The sequence below is a fragment of the Macrobrachium nipponense genome, chromosome 18 (assembly GCF_015104395.2).
Source record: "Macrobrachium nipponense isolate FS-2020 chromosome 18, ASM1510439v2, whole genome shotgun sequence".
NCBI lineage: Eukaryota > Metazoa > Arthropoda > Malacostraca > Decapoda > Palaemonidae > Macrobrachium > Macrobrachium nipponense.
Genome location: NC_087211.1, coordinates 55,919,506 through 55,933,916, shown reverse-complemented (window position 1 = coordinate 55,933,916; position 14,411 = coordinate 55,919,506). Strand labels below are relative to the sequence as shown.

At 38.3% G+C, this 14,411-nt stretch overlaps 1 protein-coding gene across 3 annotated transcripts in view; it reads right to left on the bottom strand.

The window, feature by feature from the left end:
* Positions 1-14,411, bottom strand: part of LOC135197088 (PAN2-PAN3 deadenylation complex subunit pan3-like) — a 331,370-nt gene that overhangs the window by 286,128 nt on the left and 30,831 nt on the right. For 2 of the 3 annotated variants that reach the window (XR_010310552.1, XM_064224045.1), the window contains exons 2-4: positions 11,527-11,680; positions 11,225-11,323; positions 3,848-4,412 (exon numbers count right to left, since the gene is read on the bottom strand). Coding sequence is in view for 2 of the 3 variants with exons in the window: in XM_064224045.1 (XP_064080115.1) it covers positions 3,848-4,412; positions 11,225-11,323; positions 11,527-11,664 (802 nt within the window). In the remaining variant the exon portion in view is untranslated. The remainder of the gene's footprint in view (positions 1-3,847; positions 4,413-11,224; positions 11,324-11,526; positions 11,681-14,411) is intronic. The other variant, XM_064224046.1, reaches the window with a different exon arrangement.

The window sequence follows — 14,411 nt, the reverse complement described above, 5'->3', positions numbered from 1 at the left end:
GAGTTTTATTTAACAATTTCATCATAAAAAGCACTTTTTGTGATAAAACTATTAAAAAAACCAAGTATGAAAATTTTTAGTGGTTCTTCTTGAGTTTAAACTAACAAAATAGGCTGTTTTTAGCATTTGTATAGGGATTCCAAACATTCGCGGGTTCTAACTATTCACGGGGGGTTCTGGTACGCATCCCCCGCGAATACGGGGGACCACTGTATATATATACGAGGGGGGACCCAAAAGTAACCGGAATTGTGTCATAGAATTTTATTCAGTTATTATTACATGTTTACAGTCTTATCACCTTCAAAGTATTCTCCATTTGAAGCAATGCACTTATCCAGACGTGTTTTCCACTGTTGAAAGCAATTCTGGAACTCTTGTGAAGTTATGGGGCTTAATAATGACTCGTCGTTTTCTTCTGAACCTCTTCAACGTCTGCAAAACGTTTTCCTTTGAGGGCTTTCTTCATTCGGGGGAACAAAAAGAAGTCACAGGGAGCAAGATCGGGTGAATAGGGAGGGTGGGTAAGTGGGGTCATGCCATTCATGGTCAGAAACTGTCTCACACTCGAGGCGGTGTGCGCTGGTGCATTGTCGTGATTAACTGAATCCGTGATTGCTGATCCGTGACTAAGCAAGGCCCCACTGTAAAACTAAAAATTTGCTTAATAAATTAAACAAACACTTTTGCAGGGTTTTACAGTGTTTCTGGAGGATTCGCAACTGTTCGCACTATTGTGAAGAACTTGCGTATAATAATTAGTTAGGTTCCAATGAAAAGTTCGCGCTAATGTGAATCTGCGCAACTCGAATCATGTAAGTTCGGGGTATTACTGTATAAACGTATGTGTGTGTTCAACGGTGAGGTGAGGTAGGTGAATACCAACCGAGGGGGAGCACCGACTGGATGCTCTGGTTTGAAAACTATTTCAATTACATGCCAAAACTCACCACCAACACAGCAATCATCTCGGCGAACAACATGAAAGCAACAGGTTTACGCCATCACGACGTCTGTGTTTATCAAGTCAGAAAATTGATTTTTTGGATGCCTGTTGTAATTTTTCATACTTACCATATAGTGCCTCACGTCCGTGAATATGGTGTGAATATGGTTCAGGGGACTACCGACTATGAATATGGTTCAGGGGACTACCAACCATGAACATACTGGGAAACATCGACCCCCAATACAGATACGTGAAATTATGAATATTTTGAAATATTTTTAAGTTTTGAATATTTTGACATGTTGAATATTTTTGAAATGCATAACAAAAGTGGAACAGCATCTTTTTGTGTAAAGTTGAAGGTGATATTTAGTGAATTCTGATGTCAGTATGTAAAAAACTGGAAATTTTTATTGGGTGGGTTCAACTCTACCTATTCATATGTCTAATGTCATTAAGTCTTTCTGATCTAGCCCACTGCCTTCTTGGAAGATTGATTATCAGTGTCATTATGCTAAAAACAGGAAATTTGGTTTTTGGAGGGTTCCTCCACCCGCCGGTCTGTGTTTCCCCGCGTTTTTGGAGTACCCACCATTTCCCAAAAATTTTTAAGGTGCAAAATATGACACTTATTCTCCGAGTTAAGGATTTATGAGTATACCATAGGTGAGCCATGTTGTGCAGTTTGTTCTGGGCACATTGTGCACTCTCTAAGGTATTACCCCACCTCACCCTAAATATTTCTGCCTCACAATTAGGTCAAAGTACCTTACCAATTAGAGGAGTCTTTGCTTCCTTGGTTAAAGAACTTGAAACTTCCAATTTGAAGAGAGGACGGTAAAAAATCTGCACTGTACCCAAATCCTAAGCCAGCTTCCAAAACTAGCAACAGATGCAGCAGCATTCCAAAATCCTACATTAAAGGATACACATCTGAGATAACCTTTGTTGTATAAACTAGCAACATGCCGGCACATCGCCTAGGTTGGTTTGTTCCTAAGAGCTCACCCTACAAACACAGTTGCAAGTACAACACAGTGATTGTGTTAGGTGCAGAGCTATTTAACAATGAGGTAGAAGTATAAACTAAAAGCGTCAGTCAACAGATTCATCTTTGGCAAAAGGAAGCAAAAGTGTAACAATACGAGCTATGCACCACTTGTATGTATACTAAAGGAGATTCAATCAAATCTTGGTTGAAACCGAAGTCTAAAATGAGGAACTGAGAGAGAGAGAGAGAGAGACGAGAGAGACGAGAGAGAGAGAGAGGTAGAGAGAGAGAGAGAGAAGAGAGAGAGAGGAGGAGAGAGGGGGGGGGGGGGGGCCAATCTATGGACGAAGATGGCCAGCCAAAAAAAGCCAGGTGACACACCATGGAATGTCAGCAATGACGTCACAGAATGCCAGTAGTAAGTACCGGACATCTGGCTGGGTAAGGAAGGTAGAAGGTTCTTGCATGTTGTCACCATGTAACGCTGACGACAGCTGGAGCCATGTGCACAACACTTCAGAGGTGATTACTGAGAAATGAGAGCTGTTCCATCACCAGGCTAACTCACTCTAGATAAGTAGATGGCAAGAGGGGGGAGGGTTATCATCTGTAATAATGTCTGTACTATTCCTAAACAACTCTACCAATTCATATACATCAGTCACTCTCCCTAAAAAGCCAAACAACTCATTTGGAGAATGTGTCAAACCCGAACCAAAAAGACATTAGAGAAGTGGCAAAGGGCATAGACCTTGGTCCCAAGACATGCCATGGTTCCTGTTCATGGAGAACACCAACAGACCCAGGGCACTACACTACAGAGGGTGAGCTACAGACAGATGCCAAGGCTCCGACACCTCCCTCACATAAGGTCGATCACTATGGTGTGTGTGTGTGTGTGTGTGTGTGGTGTGTGTGTGTGTGTGGGGGGGGGGGGGGGGGGGGGATCTTTGCCCTAATATATATAGTCAAAATTTCTAACCAAAATAAAAGAATATTTCTCAATTACCTATTATTTTTCTCCTGAACCACATAGGTTTGATTGATTTATTGATTTTAAGCAAACATACCAAGCCCTAGGGCAAATACGTATGGCCATTCAGTCCTTCAAATTAAACATTAAGATAAAAATTCATTAAATCTATAAATATAAAATAAAAAATTGTACCAAAATATATTGTCTAACAAAAATTAAATAAATCTGTAAAATCTGATAAAAGTTAAAGTTTCCAGCTTATAATGATTTTCGGCTTACGACGCATCTCAAGAACGGAACCCCCATCATAAGCTGGGGACTGCCTGTACTGTACAGGAGAAAATCACCTCGAAATCATCAAAATTATTACATATGCCAATTCACACAATCTGCATAAGGACATAGCATGAAGAATTCTGACAAGAATGTAAACATTCCGATGTTACCTGGTGGGGAACAGGTGATTACAGACAGTCCTAGTGGGTTAGCCAATCATTTTCTTTTATTATTTTGTATGCAGATTGTGCCTACGGGCAGTAAGATATATGCTAACTTTAACAGTAGGTAAGATTCATTTTAAATAATGTAGTAAATTTAAGTGGCTTCACACTACCAGGACACAAAATAATGGGCGATTCTTCTTACGAAAAGAAAAAAATTGTATTTTACCTTAACTTAATGTTCAAAGATTTTTTTTTCTTAATAGTATATCATTCCATACAGTATTCTAAACTGAACATATCATCTATACTTAATTTCTTCTTGCTACTAGCTAAACTGAACATATCATCTATACTTAATTTCTTCTTGCTACTAGCTAATCTATTGAAATAGGTTTCACCGACTTTACCAAAACTTTTAAAAGTATACCTGCTAAACTTCTTAGAGAACTACTTGTATCTCTACGGAAACAAAAGAATGAACTTCTTACCTGGAAATTGTTCAGGATCTATATGTGCCATTGTCAGGGCATGTCTTTCTAATATTTCATGTCTCAGGTCATCACTCATAAAAAAATGAGGTGGATTATTAGAAGACCTAAGATGATGGACATGGGCAGGCGTGGGCGGCAGTACATGAAATGGTGGAAACACCAATGCAGGCTGTGGTGCTGAAAAAGGTGCTGGAGAAGGTGCTGCAGCTCCAGCTGCAAAGTTTTGGTCTTGGGCAGTGAAGAAATAAGTCGTTCCTCCAACATTTTCGTGGTAGGTAGGCACACTGGAAGCACTACTTGCCTCTTCACCCGTAGCACTGACTTGAGGTGACCGTCTGCCTCTGGTGGGAGAACCTTGGGGGGATGCTGCTCTCTGAGGAGATGCTACAATGCCTCCTGGAGATGACCTTGTCATGGATGTAAAACCCAGTGAAGCTGATGTAGCAAGGCTAGGAGATCCTATGCCAGATAAAGTATGGAAGGATGGAGTTGAGGATGAATGGGCAAGGCCAGAATTTCCACTTGCACCTGGCACAAACTCTGTGATATTCCCAACAGATGACTGGAAAGAGTATGATTATTATTAAAATTATGTCATTCAAAATGAAACTTATTTATAGGAAAACATTGTTTAACAAATGCACAAAAGATTAACTACTATTCACAAGCATTCAAGGTAATAGTTTTGATAAACCATCTTAAAAAATACTGTACACGTATTTGATTAAGTAAAAGACCATAAACACCATATAATATGATAAAATAAATTAAGTACTTGTTACTGTCAAGCTATTTATAGATCACTGAATAAATTGATAATAACTTCTATGAAGAAACCATCATGTCTTTAAAAACTTATATTAACCGTTTAACGCCGAGGGGTATAATAAAAATCGTCTCCCGTATGCCAAGGGGGTCTCGGAGTGAGCGCCGAAGTGGAAAAATTTTTTTTTTTTCAAAAAATCATAGCGTGCTTAGTTTCCAAGATTAAGAGTTCATTTTTGGCTCCTTTTTTTGTCATTGCCTGAAGTTTAGTATGCAACCATCAGAAATGAAAAAAAAAAAAATCATTATCATATATAAATAATGCGATATAAGATAGCGCGAAAACAAAATTTCCTATATAATTGTATTCAAATCGCGCTGAGCAAAACGGTTAAAGCTATAGAGTTAATTTTTTTCGCTGTATTGTACACTAAATTGTGATCATTTTGGTATATAACACATTACAAAACGATCAAAGCAACACAGAGAAAATATTATCAAAAAATTATGCATGAATTCGTAACGCAGGGACGTAAAAAAATCTTTTTTCAAAAATTCACCATAAATCTAAATATTGTTCTAGAGACTTCCAATTTGTTTCAAAATGAAGATAAATGATTGAATATTATTATACTGTAAGAGTTTTAGCTTACAACTGCAGTTTTCGACCATTTCGTTCGAGTTAAAGTTGACCGAATGCCAAATTTTTTTATATATTTTATTTTATATGCAAATATTTCAAAAAAGAGAAAAGCTAAAACCTTCAATTATTTTTAGTTGTATTCTATATGAAATTGCGCACATTTTCATATATAAAACTCTATGAAACGCCTAATATGAAACGGAGCAAATATTACGAGAATGCGACATACGCATTTAGGAGATTTGCGGCGGAGAATCCGCGCACGGAGGGAAGGAAAGTTTTTTTTTTTTAATTCACCATAAATCTAAATTTTGTGCTAGAGACTTCAAATTTGTTTCAAAATGAAGATAAATGACTGAATATTACTAGACTGTAAGAGTTTTAGCTTACAATTACGTTTTTCAACCATTTCAGTAAGTCAAAGTTGACCGAACGTGGTTTTTTTCTATTTATCGTGATTTATATGCAAATATTTTGAAAATGAAAAAAGCTACAACCTTCAATTATTATTTTTTGTATTCTACATGAAATTGCACACATTTTCATACATAAAACTTTATGTAACGGCTAATTTAAAATGGTGTAAACATTACGACAATCGGACAAAAAAATTTCTGATTTTTTTCGGAAGAGTTACCGCGCGGACGCAAGGAAATTTTTTTTTTTTTTTTCATAAATTCACCATAAATCAAAATATTGTGCTACAGACTTCACATTTGTTGCCAAATGAAGGTAAATGATTGAATATTACTAGAATATAAGAGTTTTAGCTTACAACTGCGTTTTTCGACCATTTCGGTAGAGTCAAAGTTGACCGAAGCTTGAAATTTTGGCACTTATCATTAGTACGTAATATTAGTGTTTCCTATATTCAATCTTTATATTTAAATAACGCAAAATGACGCTCGGACAGACTACAGGCAGTCCCTGGGTTACAACGGATTCAGCTTACAACGTTCCGAGGTTAAGGCGCTTTTCTATTATTTTCAACAGATATTATTTCCAGGGTTATGACGCCTGTTCCAGGGTCACGGCGCCTACAACACTGATCTGGCAGAAGAAATATGGCATCAAAAATGCAAAATAATCAATATTTGAAGGATTTTTTTATGAAAAATGCAATAAGGATGCAGTTTACATAGGTTTAAATGCACCCAAAGCATTAAAAGTAAGGTTTTCTTAGGATTTTTGACGATGTTCCGGCTTACGAAGATTTTCGGCTTACAACGTGCCTCAAGAACGGAACCCCCATCGTAACCCGGGGACTGCCTGTAGAGGCAAGATGCCTCCATCTCTGGTGATCTCAATTATTTACTTATTACTGTAGGAAAATATGCGATCAGTAATTGATTATTAACTACTTTACAGGAATTTCTGGCATCTAGGGAAATAAAGGCATTCTTATTTCCTTAATCCTCTTGCGCACAGGCCCAAATTATAACGGTGTAAGGTACACGACTTTTCCCCAGGGCCGAAAAGAACATGGGCATGGAAAAGTTTTTTGGTAAAATTCAGTATGTCTGAACTAAAACAGATATATACTTATGGTTAGTGTTAATATGTCGGCAAATGATTCAATTATTTCCTAAAGCAATCAGAACTTCTTTACGTGGCTTGGAAATAATAAAAACAATGTGATGAACGTGAAATTTTTAAGAAAAATTGTAGATATTTTTTGGAAGCAATCATGAAAAATATAATAATTAGGTTTGGGGAGTTTGTTTTATATGTACCTGACTTGTGTAGAAATGTTTGATCTTTCTCGTGGAAGCAATAATTTTGCTACAAAAGTGTTTGCTAATGAGCTGTAATTGATTAAAAAATGCTTTTTTTTTTTATACAGTGCAATTTTCAGATTTTCCAACCTACTTAAGTTGACGTTTTGTACCATAGCTAAGTAAGGGACAAAGATAGAAAAATATTAAAAATACCAGTAGAAAGCTGAATAAATTTCTTATAAAATGCATAAAAAAGGTATATGTATTGTTAGAATGAAATTGAGCAATTGTCGTGTGATTACAAACAATTTTTTTCTTTTACTACGAAAACTTACGGAAACGATTAGTATTATATAGAAACATTGATTTTTTACATAGTATTCACAATATAGCAAAATCACTTGCTTACACATAAAAACACTAAACAAAAACAAAATGTACTTACAAACGCCAAAAATTCAACAGACTAAAAAAATTCGGACCGCTTATAGAACTTGTAAATTCTGTGGAACCTTGAGTTGAACTAACGCACGTAACGCTTAGTAGCTACGCATGCGCGTCAGCTGGCAGCGTTAGGTTTGTGTTTTCTTCAAGATTCATTATCTGCCAACCCAATGGTGTCAAGTAAATTTTCTATGACCGACATTTTGTTTTGTGAAATTTTCCTGAAAATACCTTACACATGAGGCGGCCAATGCGTCATCTGTGCACTTACGGAAAAAACTTATTGACACACTACGCATCATCCGATTACGATAGGGTTAAAATCACGTAAATGTATATGTACATTTTTGTATAATGTAAGAAAAAAAAATTCCACTCCAGTATTGTAAATTACTGTTTTTATTCTCTAATTAGTGATAAAGGAATAAAATAACTATTTACAAATATATGAAATAGCATTTTGTTTATTCAGACACGTACGAAAATTAACATAAATTAATACGTTAACAGTCCAAAATAAAATAAATTTATATCAACAAGTAGTTTTCATATTAGACACAAAATCAGACTCTAATACAAACGAATAAGATGGATACGTATTTTCAAATCACCAATTACTCAAAATGAAAAAATTAACAGAATTATCAGGAATTCAAAGTAATTGAATTTAATTACTGATTACACACTCTCGGTGGCCTCGTTTGTACCCCGCTATCTAACTTGAGTGGCCTGAGCTCCAGTCTGAGAGGTTACCGAACGAGAATGTTCATAACTGTATGAAACCAGGAAAATACCTCTGTACACCGAGGCCATCCCAGCTGTCCTGTAATGTACCAAAGTACAGTAGTGCCTCAGGTTACGAAATTAATCCGTTCCGAAGCGGCCTTTGTAACCTGATTTTTTCATATCTAGAACTAGTACGTTTTACATGTAAATTCCCTAATTCGTTCCAAGCCCTACAAAAACACCACAGTAAATTTTATAATAAAGCTAAATTGACCAATAAACAATGAAATACAACAATCTGGACCATTCAATACTTAACATAACTGTTACTGAACCTGTAAACAAAGTGTATTAGTATACAGGGTACAAGAAATACTGTGTACATGTACGTACTTATGTAGTAAAATGTGAAACCTTACCTTTCGAGTGAGGTAACGTCCGAAAGTGGCGACAGAGGGGGAGGTCAAATGGCAGAAAACATTAACACTTTACCTTATGAAACAAACTAAAAAATGGCAGAAAACACTAATACTAAACTTTACGAAACACATTAACAAATGGCAGAAAACATTAACACTTCTTGATTATCTCCATCTTCGTCTCCATAGAAAGGCCATCCTCTTCTTTCCGTGAACTTCAGCAACATTCTTGGGACCCATGGCTAATAATGTAAGTTATTAAGTTCACACACAACACGATAAAGCAACTTACAGTACAACAAAAGCGAAATCACTAACGCGAATTTACATTAACAAACGAAATACGCATATGTGAACGAACAAATTCCAGGTGTTTACGATAACGCTGCCACAAAAAATGGTCAAGGAACGCCTTTACATAGAGGCATGATGGGACAGATGCTGACTAATAGGAGAGCAGGATCTTACGCCGGTGACTAGCATCAGGAACCAAAGGAATAGCGGGAGGATGGTGGCGAGTCTACTGAGTTGGCGGCGCGCCAGTTTTAAAATTGTTCTCGGCAGCCAGGCAAATCTCGGACTTTACCCTTTTGCAACCTGAATTATTTTCGTAAACAGAAGCAAAAAAAATCTTCCGTCTTTTCTTTTGTAACCTAAATTTTTCGTACTTAGGGACTTACGTATGTAGAGGTTCCACTGCACTGCCGAAGGAAAAACCCGGTAATTGATACTTGATAGACGGGAATAATCTGCCTATGGTCTCCTGCAACTATACAATAACACCATTCTCTTCTTAATACATTTTCAACTTCCACTTTGTCTTGCAAAGGAAAGTGATGAGTAATGCAGGCATAGTAAACAAAACAAAAGGTGTTGGCCTAATTGCCAACATTTGGCCTAAAAAGTCTTAACATTCACAAATTACCTTTAGGGTAATTATATTTACCGGCAGTTTGCAACTAGTCTACTATCAGTAAACAAAATCCCAAAATCAAAATACCACCTAATGAAATGATGTAACATTCCTGCAACGTTAAAATTACTTGAAAGGTAATCATTAATGGGTGACTTACATGTAGCCTAATCCCGGCAAGTAAATACGTAAATGCAAAAGTTTGGGATAAAAGAATGGATAACATTCTGGACTTACTTTAAGGTAATCATTACCTTCGGCTTGAGAATAGCCTAAACCTGGTGAACAATAACGAGTGTAAAAGGATTGTTCTAGGGTAACTGTCACTGGCACGGTGTCTTGCTAATAGCTCATGGCCAGTAAACAAATTATTCTAAAAACGAAAGTTTGGCCTACAGGAATGATGTAACATCAAGACTAATTAATGAAGGCAATACTTAAGCAATGACCTATGTTAAGCCCAGTAAGTAAAAAGATATATGCAAAAGTATCTGAACTACTTGAATAGTGATCCATTCAAAAACTATTTAAGGCCATATTTATTATTCTCGGAGACAGCAAGTATCAGGCTAAATGTTAATCTGAACCAAATAAACAAAAGACACGACTCATCCTGCTTGAAGGCTATGAATGCGTTCCGGTGGCTGTAACACTACTGAAATCCGGTGATATGACCAGAAAATAAGAACAAGCTGCTGTAAGCACTACATGTTTCGTCGAGCGCGGCAGAAAACAGAATGATGTGATTAGCTAAGGCGTTCCTGGTATTACTGCAGGGGGATGGTACTGTATACCTACACTGAACCATCAAAGCGCTACCTGCAAAAATTTTAATTTAGGCTACTGGAAAACTCTTAGATATATAATTACTGGGTAAGTCCCACATACAAAAAAAATAATTTAAAAGAAAGGTGGCAAAGCAGACCAAATATGTATACTTGACAAATAATCTTTAATAAATAATGTGCCATTTATATATATAAAAAAAGGGTTATAACGTTACGTCATACCCAAATTTGGTAACTACAGTATTGCAAGGGAAGTCCTAAGTAAAATTGATGCCAATGAGACAGAAAAATGCATAAACAAGGTCAGTAATTATGGTCACTGATGAAAACTTACTGCCAAAACAATACCTGCTGACACCACATGCTAAGATGTTACAATAAGATAGCAAGACAATATAAGCACAAAAGCACTGTTACCACAATAAAAACTGGTTCATACAAAGGCAGCACAGTACTACAGCCATTCCTACCAGTGACTACACAACAATGATAATTCTATGTAATACAGTAGTATATACGTAATACTTTACTGGAAGAAAGTTGCATTTAAGAAAAAGCATAATGTGCACTCACATGCAGAAACCATACAAAAATGTGAGCCAACAAATGAGAGAAGAATGTAGGGTACCCACACAATAAGACTACTTCAGTAACCTAATTTATCACTAATAATGACATAATTTGAAGTCAGTGATTTTGTAAAATACAGACACTAATATAAAAATGCAGCTGTGAGATCACTGCTTTGTACACTCAGGTATTGACACAGATAATAAAGAAGATAAGATATTGAAAGGGAGTTTCACAAAAAGATAAAAGGTAAGAAAAAGCCTAAAATTCCACTAAAGCATTGAAATGACACAAATAATAGCACAGTACATTACAGTACAGCACTACACTTAAAAACCGACATGCAACAAAATTCCTGAACAAAGAGAGAACCTCCAAATCTACCTACCACACTAACTTTCCTTGAGCCAACGCCATCTAAACTCAAAGCAGCAACACACTTGGTGAGAGACGTATTTTGCTGAGAGTTGGTTAATTGCTGCCGGTTCTAAAATGAAACCAATATCAAGGACATCAAACACTAATACAGAAATGATAACCACACTTGCTATGCTTCTCAACATGTAATTATCAACATTCACAAACAGTACTGCAGTATGTATACGGAGAACATTCCTAAGCTTTAAAATTAGTAGAACATTCTGGATAAAGTTAGTTATTGTAACCTGAAATGTACCCCTAGCAACTCACACTTATGTAAGTAGCAAGCTTTGATTCCTGAGGAAGTCCATTCACTTGGCCAGTTCCAGGTGGCGTTGAGGATGCTACTGCTGCTGCTGCAGTGGTTGCTTGCTGGGCGATACCCAAGTTGAGAAGCATGGGGTCCATCCTCACAAGTCTCTACCTGTGAAGAGAATGTTTACTATATTTCTTGTTTATCTAATTATCTGCATAATCATAATGTAACTAAGTTTGTAAACAAATATACAGTATAAGGGTCTCCTCAAAATACCATATCCTCCAACTTTTATTAATGACTTTATGAGATGCAGACACAATTACATTACAAATTTGAAAATGACAAGGAAGCTTTTCATGAATTACATTATATTCTAAAAATGTTATTGTTAGTATACAATAAAGTTTTGTACATACTTACCTGGCAGATATATACGATTGATGGCCCTCCCAGCCTCCCCTCAGGAGACAGGTGGAAGAAAATAATCTGACAAGAAAGGGGGATTGGTTCTTACACCTGCCACCCAGCGGCGGGTAAGGTAGATCACCTGACCTACCTGTAGCGTGTGCCGCGATTTTTGAATTTTCTGTTGTGACGTCAGAGACCTAAGCTAAGTATATATCTGCCAGGTAAGTATGTACAAAACTTTATTGTATACTAACAATAACATTTTTGTACATGAACTTCCCTGTCAGATATATACTTAGCTGATTGACACCCTTGGTGGAGGGAAAGAGACATACACTCACCTTGAAAGTGGGGACAACACATGTTAAAGGAATAAAAATATACCCTTGGTTCTTACCTGATCAGGCAGAAGACTGCATAGTTACTGTCTATTAGTCTGAGTTGCCTAAAGAGTTACAGCGAGGGCGTGACCTATGGCTGCGGAACTCTTTTGGGTCTACCAATGGGAACTGAGTCCACTTACTTGGCAGAATCCAAACAGGATCTGGTCAATGGGGATCAACCCACTTACATGCCAGAGGGGCCGGGGGCTATCCCAAAACTTTACCCCCCAAAAAACGCCCAAAAATAGGGGGCCTCCCCAAAAAAGCGCACAAAAAACCAGGATCCCCCCCAACCTTTAACCAACAACAAATATTAGTATACGAAAGAAGGAGCTGCCTCCTGCAACCTCCTTCATACAACCAAAAACTCAATATTAAAACCTAACAGGGAAAAGGATTAAAAAGGATGTGTTTCAGCTCCCTGCCCCAGCACTGAATCCGCCGATACGTAAGGGCCTAGCCCAAAGCACTTTTCATACGTAATCGAAACGTCTTTTAGGTAGTGATTAGAGAAGACTGATTCACACCTCCAAAAAGTGGCCTTCATGAGGTTTTGCAAAGACATATTCTTCTTGAAAGCCAAAGACGTCGTGATGGCCCTTACCTCGTGCGCCTTGACTTTCAGAAGTCTAAACTGTTCCGATTGCACGATGCATGGGCTTCTCTAATAACATTCCTGATAAAGAATGAGAGGGCATTTTTAGATAAGGGCCTTACTGAGCACCAGAGATTGGTAGCATTAGCCGCAAGTCTTCTCTTCCTCTGAAGATAAAATTTAAGGCTTCTCACAGGGCAAAGTGATCTCTCCTCTTCTGTCCCAACTAAGGAGGATAAGCCTTTAATTTTAAAGCTCCTGGGCCATGGTGAAGATGGGTTTTCATTCTTGGCTAGGAAAGACTGAAGAAAAGAGCCAACAGCGGAGTCTCCTTGGAAACCCACCTCACCTTCTAGAGCTTGCAGCTCGCTGACTATCTTCGCTGAAGCCAACGCACAGAGAAAAATAGTCTTCATCGAGAGGTCTCTGAACGAAGCTGTATGGGGAGGTTCGAATCTTGAGGACCTCAGGAAGAGCAGAACAACATCTAAATTCCAGCTAGGGACTAAGCAAGAGGTTCTTTTGACCGTCTCAAATGACTTGATTAAATCATGGAGGTCCTTATCCTCCGAAATATTTAAACCCCTGTGACGAAAAACTGAAGAAAGCATGCTTCTGTAGCCCTTGATGGTAGACTACCAACCCACATTCTTCTCTCAGGAAAAGAAGAAAATCTGGTATCTGAGTCACAGAGGTACTGGAGGAGGAAACTTTATGAGTCCTGCACCAACGTCGAAACACATCCCACTTCGACTGGTAGACCCTGGTGGTTGAAGGTCTGCGTGCATTGGCAATAGCCCTTGCAGACTTTGCCGAAAAGCCCTTAGCTCTGACGAGACTCTTGATAGTCTGAATCCAGTCAGACTGAGAGCGGGGAGGTTCATGTGAAACCTGTCGAAGTGGGGCTGTTTGAGCAGATCGGCTCTTAGTGGTAGGGATCTCGGAACATCCACTAACCATTCCAGTACCTCTGTGAACCAGTCATGGGCGGGCCAGAACGGAGCTATCAAGGTCATCCTCGCTCCTTCTGAGGCTGCGAACTTCCTTAGTGTTTCCCCTAGAATCTTGAAGGGCGGGAACGCGTAAAGATCTAGGTTTTTCCAGTCCATCAGGAATGCATCTATTGAAACTGCTCTCGGATCTGCAATCGGGGAGCAGTACAAGTCTATCCTCGCATTCCTGGAGGTAGCAAAGAGATCGAGATGGGGCCTGCCCCACTTCTTCCACAGCTCCTGGCAAACGTCCGAGTGCAGAGTCCACTCCGAGGGAAGGACCTGATTCTTTCTGCTTAGCAGATCCGCTCTGACATTTCTTTCTCCCTGTACGAACCTGGTGAGGAGACTTATCTCCCTTTCCTCCGACCACAAGAAGAGCATTCTTGACTGTTTCGGTAACAGGGGGGGTGGAAAAGAATTGAGTGAGTCCCCCTTTGTTTCCGAATGTAAGCCAGGGCTGTGGTGTTGTCAGAGTTGACCTGAACTGAAGACTTCCGAACGAGAGGTTTGAACTC